At 36.9% G+C, this 11766-nt stretch overlaps 1 protein-coding gene across 9 annotated transcripts in view; it reads right to left on the bottom strand.

The window, feature by feature from the left end:
• Positions 1 to 2823: 2823 nt before the first annotated feature.
• LOC105945140 (zinc finger BED domain-containing protein 1) overlaps positions 2824 to 11766 on the bottom strand; it is a 78564-nt gene continuing 69621 nt past the window's right edge. For 4 of the 9 annotated variants that reach the window (XM_031896690.1, XM_031896687.1, XM_031896688.1 and 1 more), the window contains exon 3: positions 2824 to 7328. In XM_031896690.1, the coding sequence (XP_031752550.1) occupies positions 5193 to 7274 (2082 nt within the window). In that variant the 5' untranslated portion in view covers positions 7275 to 7328 and the 3' untranslated portion in view covers positions 2824 to 5192. The remainder of the gene's footprint in view (positions 7329 to 11766) is intronic. The other 5 variants (XM_031896691.1, XM_031896689.1, XM_031896686.1 and 2 more) reach the window with 3 other exon arrangements.

The raw sequence follows: 11766 nt of genomic DNA, 5'->3' as shown, positions 1-11766 counted from the left end.
GTGTACCCTTTAATATTTGCAATATTTTTGCATAATATATATATATATATATATCTAAAACTAGATAATGAGAACACATTGGATCATTTGATCAATATATAAATGAACAAGCACTAAATTTTGATTCTTGTTTCATTGTGTTCTCATTATATAGTTCTAGGACCATTAAGTTTTAGGTCATATTTATGCAGAAAAATCACATTTAAAAGGATTCACAATATTTCAAGCCCCACTATCTTATGCTAAATACTTTATTGAGCACTCAACATTATGGCAGAAGGTTTAAAGAGGGATGGGGCATTGCATAAGCAGTGAAGATGCAGCAGTAGTATAACTAGCTCAAGCTTAGAGGCAGGAGATGAAGCCATCAATGGTTCATGGCTTGTAATATGTTTAATTGTCTATTATGCTTCCACAGAGAACACTAAAACGCTTGACAATTGTACTGTAACTCTTCATTGAACAGGACATTCTGAACGAATTGTGACTAAATGTATGTCTATAGTGCCTTCACAGATGGATCTCTACAAATTCACAATTGTGTGGGATTTGTTATTTAAAAATAAAATACAAAAATTGCTCATGGGTCCAAGTACCAAATATGTGTTTCTTTAATTTAATTAGCTTCTTGTCAAACATATATTGTATGTACCTGCAATGCTGTTCTTTTAGATATAAACAGGGAAGTTGCTAACCATTACCGCCAACGGAGGGTTTATTGCATATTTTGCCACCTGCCAAACTGGAAATCACACGTTTGGCAAAATACTTGCAATCAACCCATCTGCCAGTGCCTTAACCTAAAGGACCAAGCTAGTGGGACAGGCCATGGTATGTATGTGTGGCCCCCACTGCTGCTTTCAGAACAGTGGCCCGTGCACAACTGAATAAAGTACACTGCGTTGGTTCCAAATAGTGAAGCGGATGATGACCTCCCAGCCTTGCTGGGTAAATGTAAAAACTATCTGCAGTTTGGGCATTTCAGTTAACAGTTTTGTGCACCATTCATAGATGAGCATATCTGTGTGTCCCAAAAGCTTTCTATTTTCAATTTTACCCTACAACTGGGTGGAAAAGCAGAAAGTTCAGCACTGACAAATAAACCATTAGAGGTTGCTACCTGTCCGGTTTTAAACCAAAGAATTTTGTTTTTGTGGTTGTTTGTTTAATAACTGTTTGGGCTTCAGCATTTGAAAACCCAAGCTAAAATCAGGCCATTACCCACCCCTGTATGTCACTACTTTGTAATTGGCCATCCAGATGTTTGTTTTTTTGTTAATGGTGGCAACCCTAACCTGGAGCCAGATCACACTGTGTGCAAGTACAAAAAAATGTATAATGCTTCACTATAGTGTGCGCTTGTTGTAACGTCGGGTGAAGGCTGCCGATCCCACTGCTGAGATTCAACTATAACTCACTGATAAACACGGTGCAGCACTATAATATTAACTAATTTACCCAAACAGGTATATTGCCTATCTGCATTGTTAAATATTTCTACAAATGGAAGACATGCCCTTCTTTTAAAATCATTTATGATTTCATTCTTCAGTCAGAAATGTTGCCACCCACTTTATAGCCTCTTAAAGGTGTGTGAATGACTCTTAAACATCTCTAATATAAATCTTTTTGCAAAACTACATAACACATTATATCTTGCAATAGAATAACTAAGCACAATTAGACTAATAACAGCAAATTCCCATTAGGGCTCTGAATTAGGTCCATATTCCAAAATCATACAGGCAGTTTAATTAGTTGCTGAAGAAAATTACTCGTGTGCGTGTGTCCTAAAGAGCACAGCAAAATATAGATGTAAAAGAAAAGCATAACTGGAAGATTTTCTAGCAAGGCACAGAAAGCTGCTCAATATCATTAGTACTTATTTATAAGTATTTAAACCATGAACCTTAATTATTTCACTGGCTGTTACGCAATTACACAAACACACACATATATGGACTTTCCATTTCTTGATTTTTTATGTTTTTTAATCAGTGTTCTTTCTGTTCTGCATATTTGTAACTAGCGATGTGCTGGCTGGTCGTAACCCTCCCCCCAGCCATAACCCACAAAACCTTAACCCATAAAATTGCGCCATTGTAGGACCTGCACCCAACCCATACTTGCATCTTCCCGCTCCATACTCTACTTCTGTGTGCAGAGAGGGAATATTCTGATGCAGACTTTTCCAGTCTGAACCGCACCAAACCCAAAACCCACAATAGTTGCCAATATTTCAACCCAAACACACCCAATTCAGGGGGTTTGGGTCAACCTGCACATCACTATTTCTAACAGAAAATATAAAATGTTTATCAAGGTCACTGACTCCAGCAAGCAAAAACAGCTTGAATGTGAACCTTTAGTTTTTTGGAGTTTTTTTGCTTAGAATTCTGTTTTGCCCATCTACCATTTGTCTTCCAATCAGATTTCCTAGCTGCTGCCTGGTTGCTACGGTATTTGAGACTTACCAACCAAATAGCTGTTTGAATTCAAAGCCACAAATAATATGGAATGAATATAAATAGCAAATTGTGTTGCGTAAACGACCCCTTTAAACATGCACCAAAGTTGATTAAAAGCTTAATAATCTAATTAGAACTTTACAATATTTTAGTCTTGCTTATAAATGAGAAATCTTGTCTATAATTGTTCAATATGTGTTTTGTGCATCCTGCAGAAAGAGCCTTATTTTGTTCATATTTGACTTTATTGCTACTTTTACTAAATAAAATTAGATCAAGAACTTGTATCATGCTTTCAAGTAATTTACATTTTGTTTTTAATTACAACAAAGGACACTTATAAATGAGTCATGACCATAGCAAAGTACTGGTACACAAATGTAGTACCTTATTTATTTTTGTCCATAATTTATTAATAAAGCGCTAACAGTTCCCACACAGCTGTACAATCTGAAATGTTTACACCATGAAAGACCAACTATATTAAAAACGCTTGAACGTCCCCAACAAAAAATATATTTTCTTTAGAGAATTTATTCCCATACTCCAGCATTAGGTAGATCTCTAAGCAACACATCCAAAGCTGGCAAACATCAACAAGATTATGGCTTTTTTAACAATAGGTCAAAACAATATGGTGGCATGACTATGTAACAAAATAATTTGTTAAAAACAGCTTAAAACATTAAGTACAACATTCATCAAAACATTTATTTAGTGTGTAAGCAGCTTATATATATATGGCATATGTATTGGTATAATATAAAAGTATGGGTTTGAGAGATACTGCTATTGGTGCAGTTTCAAAGCCTAAAGAATGCTGAACAAGCACACTTCAGCACAATGTGGACGGACCATGAACTTTTGGTTGGAAGGAGGAAGAATCTTAAAGACTTCTTTCTCCGAAATTGTTGTGTTCTTCAAGGAGTGGTATTAGGCTGAGATCTGTACCATATAATATAAAAAGTCCACACATCAACAACTATAGGTTCTAATGATCCACAAAACACCCACCCAACATATTTCGGCACAGTGTTAAGCATAACATGATGGGCAAACCTCAAACTTTTGATTGAGAAAAGGAGGAATCAAAGTCACTCAACTCCTGTGACCTGTGTGGTCTTGCAATCTTGGAATCTCTACCATGTGATAAACACAGCCCACACATGAAAAAGTAATGATTTTCTTAACCCACCCCAGATTAGGAAGTGTTGAGCTTGTTTTCCTTCTGTCAATGAAAAGTAGAAAGTGTACCCAGCTAGTTTAGATTGACATCATTGAACTGGTAATGCACAGCATGTTAGGAGCAGTTCCTGCCCTGTAAAGGGATGGAGACAAAGCACTATCTATAAAATTATGAGATTTTTTTTTAAGTTACATTTTACATCACATTTTTGAATACCATCTTCTCAAAATAGACTTATATCTATATATTGCATAGGGGTATCAGGCGCACTTTAAGTGTCACCAGTCACCTATCCTTCTCAGTTGTATGATAAAATAAATGTTAGTAGCAATTCAGTAATTTCAAATCACTCATCCAGGTTAAAAAAAAAAAGTGGCAAGTTGTTAAATTCCATACTATTTAGAGCTGAAGAAGGAGTCTTCATTTTGCAACTATAAACTGAAGCTTCCAGGAACCATAAATTAGCCTTAAAGGAGAAGGAAAGGAAAAAACTAAGTTAGCTTTATCAGAAAGGTCTATGTAAATACAACCATAAGAACTCACAAAAAAGCTGCACTCAAAAGACACACATTATTTCTTGTCTACTTTTTTGTTAACATGATGTTTGGGTGTCTGACTTCCTCTTTTAGAAAAATCCTTAATTCCCTGGGCCAGAGTCTGTGCAGCTCTCTCCTGCTCCCCCTCCCACAAGAATGCTAACAAATCCCTCCCTCCTCCCTTAGGAATGTGTGATCTGAGCTATAAGGGCTAAAGCTGCCACAGGAAGCTATGGAAAATGGAGGAAATGGCAACTGCTGTCTTAAGCAAACAGATAAAGCTTCTAGGGCTCTTTACTCAGGTATGGTAATACTTTCTGCAGAATAAATATATTGTTCTAGGTGGCACTAATGTGGCAGTAAAATGCCAAAATGACTTTCCTTTTCCTTTAAAGGCTCATGAATCCTTTATTATTTTACAGTATAATTTGAATTATATGGAATTAAGTCAATTGGAATGGAATTAATCAGTCAAATGATAACTATAGCCATACATGTTACAATAGAAGAATTGTGTTGTTTGAAATATTGAGCTTCTTTTGGTTAGTGTTGCCACTGGAAAACAAAAAAACAAACACAGACCTTAACTCCACTTTATTCCTGACTTTTAAAAAATAGATGTTTTTTATTGCTTGTGCTGAAGTATATATTCACAATGCTACACTGCTAATGAACAAAAGTGTTGCATTTTGAGTATATTAACCTTTGACCTTAATAAATAATTTTAAGGTGTGAAACACTGTATAGCTTAGTACAGGGATGTCCAACCTGCAGCCTCACTGTTATTTGACTGTGTACGCTGGGAATTGAAGTTTAGGAACAGCAGCAAAGCAGTTTGGACGAGCTAGGCAAACACTATCTGTATCACTATAGTAGACAACACATACTAAATTCAGAACCATTTAAAATGAAGAATGCACTAGGGTAAACATTTAAGTGGCTGGTAAAACAAACACCTTGCTGGAAGTTTTGCAACAGAATGTACCTTTTGAACAGTATATTCTAAATAAATCCATTATCCCTTATGGAAAAGAAAGCACTGCCAACATTAACTGTGTCACTTATATTAAAAAACTGTTCTTGTTGCAAGCCCCACTCTCCTTCATCATCATCTTCTGGCTCTGCTTCAGAGCAATTGTGTGTGTTTTCATATAAAAATATCTGCTCATCCACATGAGCAGGAGCTAATCTATTTCTTTTTGAATTTACAACATTGGCTGATGAATTGAACAGACGTTCAGGGAAGACTCGGGTAGGTCTTATACACCAGTACTTTTGAAGTACCTTTGGTAAAAGTGGAAACAATGTCAAACGATCAGACCACCACTTAAGCGGATCTTCATTTAGACCAAGAACCTTTTGTGACTTAAAATTACTCAGTTCTTCGACAACCTGGGCATGCCATTCCTCCTGGTCTTCAGATGATCCCGACTGGCAAAAAATCTCAGCCAACATACTGTTGATGCTGCTAGTAGGGGGCGGGGTAGAAGAAGCCATTTTTTTCATAGGGGGCTCTTCTGAAATTGTGAAAACTTTTTCTTCATTTTTAATGTTCTCTTTTCCTTTGTCTATGAAACATTTTGCCTCCTCTATCACTCTGTTCTCAACTTGTGCACGCTCAAATGCAGACAGAAAAGGCAGTTTTTTATATCGCGGATCTAAAAAAGTTGCAACATTTAGAAACATGTCTATTTCTGGTGTCTGCTGATAAGTGGAGGATAGAACTTTAGCAATCACTTCTTTAGCCATACTTATTTCTTTTGGGTCTGTCTCTTTGATGTTTAATGATGTATTTAGCAGCATATGGAGAAGGGGTTTGACCATACTAATTGTTGGATATTTTGACACTGACAACATCTCAGCGACTTGCTTGAACGGCTGTAGGAGGTCCACCAAACCTTCAATTGTATTCCACTCACTAGCTTCTAACATCAGATGATGGTTATTGCTATCTTCCACCAAAACACCTGCAATCGTAAATTGCTGTTCTTTAAGCCGTTGCAGCATCACAAGTGTGCTGCCCCACCAGGAAACACGGTCGCTTATGAGCATGCAGGGAAAGAGATTTTGTTGTTTCTGTTTCTCACAGAGCATGTACATTGCAATGGAGGACTGCTGAAAATACTCAACAAGTTTGCGACATCTGGAAAGCAAGCTAGACAGCTTTGGAAGTTGAAAAGCTTGCTGTATTCCCATATCAAATGTCTGTCCTAAACAAGGCATGTCTACAGGAATATCAAGAAGTGAACATGCCTTAACAATGTCTTTGCTAAAATCAGTTGTAGCTCCAAAAACTTTCGCACTGATTCCCCACTCAATGAAGGTTTCATACAGTACACGTGTAATAGTCTCTGCTTTGTTTTCCTCTGGCACTTCGAATGTTTTTAAACAGCGGGAGTTTACAGATAAACAATTAGAGGGACCAGTAGACATAAAGTAGACTGAGAGGGTCACATATGACCTGTTTTGAGTTACACTCTTCCACATATCTGTGGATATCCCACACCACAAGATATCATTCAGATCTTTCAAAACCATCTCCCGAATAGCATTATATTTCTCTGGCAATACCCTGCTACATATATACTTCCTCATAGGAACTTCATACCTTGGTTCTGCTGTTTTTAAAAGGTTTTTAAATGTAGGTTCATCTAATATAGAAGCAGGGTACATTCCCTCACAAATCAGGCTGATAACAGAAGATGTTAGCTCCAGGTGTTTTTTATTCTCAAAGCTATGGGTGTTTTTCATTATTAAAGTTTCCTGTACAACTTGCTGGGATGATTCTGGCTTTAATTTGGAAAAGGCTGTTGCAAATGCTTCTCTCATTTGTTCAGTATTGCTCTTTACAAATTCACAAAACTCATCTGGGTGGTTTTTCTCAAGGTGATAAGAAAGGTTTGAGGTGTTTCCAGAATAGGCAATTTGGGCCATACAAATGCGGCAGTATATCTTCTTCCACTGCAATATACATCCCTCTGCGTTGGTGTCAAACCCAAAGTACTTCCATACCTTGCTCTTTGCTCTCGGGTGGGCAACTAGTTTAAGGTCAGGTTGCAAACCTTCTGCATTTTTATTCTCCATTGTGTTAAAGCAGCTGTTACGTCAGGTAATCCTTCACTCATTAATGAGTACCTGCTAGAGGCAGGAAGACAGATTAGAGATAATGAGAAAGTAAAAGTTTGGACAGAAAAGTTCAGAGATTTAACAGATATACATTAAAGTATGGTGTATATGGGATTAAAATGGCTTTTATTAAAAACATATAAAATATTTTAGGTGGAAACAGAAAATGGAGATTGCAGGGATGTAGGTGAGATTGTAACATGGAATTTAGATACATTTAGTACAATTTGATTTCCTAAAATGAAAAATATTTGCAGGAAAATCATTAGTCAATTCTGTAATTTAATTGCGAAAGCAATTAAAGATTTGAAAAAAGCTAAATCCCCAGGACTGGATGGATTCTCAGGCCTTTCTTATATAAAAACAGGCAACTCTCCTAACCCCACACCTAACAAATATGTTTAATGCTATCAGATCAGGAGAAACATGTAAGGAGGAATCACTAAAGGCCCAACTATCATTTATACCAAAACCCCGAAAAGATCACCTAGACTGTGCAAACTATAGACCTATATGAGTAATGAATATTGATATTAAACTATTATCAAAGATTCTAGCATTATGCCTCAACATGTTCTTCCCTGGCCTGATCAATTTAGACCAAACAGGCTTCATCCTCAATAGACAAACTACTGATAATATAAGAACTTTACAACTCATACATTATTTACAAACTACAAAACAACAGGGAATCTTATTATCTATTGATATTCACAAGGCTTTCGACTCTATCTCATGGGATTATTTATACTTTATATTAAATAAATGGGGCATTGGACCTTATTTCACCACAATCTTAAAATCTTTATATTGTTTCCCTAAAACTATCCCAAAATGGGGCCCATACCGAGGAAATTTGATTATAACAGAGAGGGGAACTAGAAAAGGGTGCCCTTTATGTCCCATCCTGTTCATCTTTGCAATTGAACCATTAGCTGAACTCATCAGACAAGATAAGAATATCTCAGGCCCCCAAATTGGACAATTAATGCACAAACAGTGCCTTTATGCAGATGATATCTTAATGACTATAACCACACCATTAACCTCCTTACCTAACCTAATTCACCTTTTAGACGCCTTTGGGAACATTTCAGGACTAACTATAAACCATAATAAATCGGAAGCTCTAAACATAACCCTACCACAGCATACCGTTAAACTATTGAAACTAAACTTCAACTTTAAATGGCAAAACTCAGCCATACATTACTTAGGAGTTAACATTCCAAACCAAATAACTACCCTATACCAAAATAACTATACACAACTATGGAAAATGGCGAGAGAAAACCTACAATCATGGTCCAAAATGGACTTATCCTGGTTTGGAATAATCCACGCCTTTAAAATGAACCTTTTACCTAAGATTCTCTACTTGTTTAGAACATTACCAATCCCTATCACAGACCAAGATCTTAAGCCATGCAGAGAAAAGTATTTAAATTTATTTGGGCGGATAAACATCCCAGAATTACCCGACAAACCATGCATACAACTAAACATCAAGGAGGACTGGGTGTCCCGCAACTACAAAACTACTATATAGCAGCAAAACTGATTCCACTAGTTTATATGCATGCCCTAAATGGGTCAATATATTAAAACACCAACTATATCCGATCTACCCCTGTGCACTACTGTGGTCCCCTCCCCTAACCCGCCCCATATACCCAGACCCATTTTTGACTCATTCGATGACAGTCTGGGATAAACATTCTGCCAAACTTATGTCACCAACTCTCCCAGCAGCACCACTTTTGGGCAACCCACTTTTCCCTCCAGGACTTACTCCTGCTTCCTTCCAATGGTGGATGTTACATGGCTTTAACTTTATTTATCATTTTTATTCTCTCTCAGGGCTCAAAACCTGGCCAATAATTCAAAATACCTATATCCCACCTGCTTTGGAAGCCTTTCACTACCAACAGATAAACCATTTTATCCATACAACCAATAAGGATAAATCCACCCTAACCCCCACTTACTTTGAATCAGTTTGCATTAAATATCCGTATTCAAAGAAGTTAATCTCTAATTTGTATAATTTATTATTGAATGTACATTCAAAAAAACCTTTACCTTATATCCAGGCATGGCATATATACCTTAATACTGAGATGACCGAAGAAAAATGGACCCAGATATGGCAAACCACAGCTAACTGTTCCCGAAATACCTCACTACTAGAAACCACATACAAGGTCATAATGCGCTGGTTCCCTCCCGCCTACATAGAATAAACCCTCAACTCAGCAGAGACTGTTTTAGGAGATGCGGCCAGATTGGCTCAATGATGCATATATGGTGGGATTGCCTGAATGTTCAAAGATTTTGGTCTAGATTTAGAATATATAACATTATCTACTCGGTAACACAAATCTGAGGAAAGACCCTCAGAATGCCTTACTGAATGTGAAAATACCAAATGAAATAACCATACCAGATCATTAATAACCTTCATCTTTCTGACAGCCAAGATAACAATTGCTAAGTACTGGAAAACGACCCAAATTCCAATCTTTCACTTTTAAAATAAAATGAATTGGGTTATGGTTAACGAAAGGCTAACTAGCGTACTTACAGATAAACATGAAAAAGTTATGAAGGTTTGGGAACCCTGGTGTACTTATTCCTTTCCAAATGTAAACAATTTATTTTCATTTACGTCCTAGACCAAATGACAAAATAATACTCAAGACGCAAATGAACCAAAGTAAAGTTTATTTGGGTTATATTTGAACAACACTTGCACAGATGTTAACCCCTTTAAATTTTACTTTTATATAATATGGGACCTAAAAGGCAATATTAGTTAAGGATAATTAGTTTTTATCATTAAGAAAACCGTAACTGTTTTTTTTTATATTAGTCTTTCTCTCTTTTTATTCACCCTTTGGCCCCATTATCCACTAAAATGGGACCCCTCTTTCTCTTCTCTATTCCTTTCTTTTTCTTCCCTTTAAAGATATATGCTGTTCATCAGGAAACTTCTTGATATCTAACCTGTAAAAGTTAAAATGCAAATAAAAATTATTGAAATAAAATGCCAAAATGACTTTCCTTGTCCTTTAAAGGCTCCTGAATCTTTTATTATTTTACAGTATAATTTGAATTATATGGCATTAAATCAGTCAATTGATAACTATAGTCATACATGTTACAATAGAAGAATTCTGTTGTTTGAAATATTGAGATTTTTTTGGTTAGTGTTGCCACTGGAAAACAAAAAACCAAACACAGACCTTAACTCCACTTTATTTCTGACTTTTCACAAATTGATGCTTTTTATTGCTTGTGCTGAAGTATATATTCACAATGCTACACTGCTAATGAACAAAAGTGTTGCATTTTGAGTATATTAACCTTTGACCTTAATAAATAATTTTAAGGTGTTAAACACTGTATAGCTTAGTACAGGGATGTCCAACCTGCAGCCTCACTGTTATTTGACTGTGTACGCTGGGAATTGAAGTTTAGGAACAGCAGCAAAGCAGTTTGGACGGGCTAGGCAAACACTATCTGTATCACTATAGTAGACAACACATACTAATTTCAGAACCATTTTAAATGAAGAATGCACTAGGGTAAAATTTTAAGTGGCTGGTAAAACAAACACCTTGCTGGAAGTTTTACAGTAGAATGTACCTTTTGAACAGTATGTTCTAAATAAATCCATTATCCCTTATGGAAAAGAAAGCACTGCAAACATTAGCAGTGTAGCCCAGCTGGTTTCCTTGAAAATAAGCTTATTTTCCTGCTTTATTCTGATTTTTACTGTTGATATAAGGACTGCAGCAGTATTTATAGTAAAAGGAATGAAGGGACTACAGATCCCAGAAGAGGGAGAACGGAGGAAGTGGATCTGAGGACCTGAGGGGTGGAGAGCTGCTAGAGATCTCTGCTAAAGGCCAGAGTATGTGTGGATGCTGCATGGAAGACAGTGACAGAGATCCCCCCTGCGCAGTGTGGGAAGCTGACTGAAATCCTGCCAGCGCCATTCCTAGTCACCAGCTCAGCACTGAGAGGAGACCTGCGGTCCCAAACACGTTGCCTGTCTCACATCCCAGTAGTAAGTGTGCCACAGTACTGAGATACAGGTAGCTAACATATATACATATATATCTAACTGGTGCAGCAGCAGTAACACTGGGACAGCCTGTACAATATAGTTGCCTCACACAGACTCTACAGAAGGAACATGACAAGGGGACTCCTCAATTGCCCTTCGCCTTCAGCCATCCCTCTGAACCCCATTGTTACATACATTAATAAAACACCAGGAGCCGGAAATGGGTTAAAAAGAGGCCACAGCATTTATTCACATTTTATCAAATAAATAGGACCTTGCCAGCCTCACCCCAAGGCAATATTCAAAGCCAGAATTCCATAAGAGATCGCTACTATGATCTGCTGTTCCTTACTAAAGACTTGAGATCAGCACTATGTC

The sequence above is a fragment of the Xenopus tropicalis genome, chromosome 2 (assembly GCF_000004195.4).
Source record: "Xenopus tropicalis strain Nigerian chromosome 2, UCB_Xtro_10.0, whole genome shotgun sequence".
In the NCBI taxonomy this organism is placed as follows: Eukaryota; Metazoa; Chordata; class Amphibia; order Anura; family Pipidae; genus Xenopus; species Xenopus tropicalis.
This window is presented reverse-complemented; position numbering and strand designations above follow the sequence as displayed.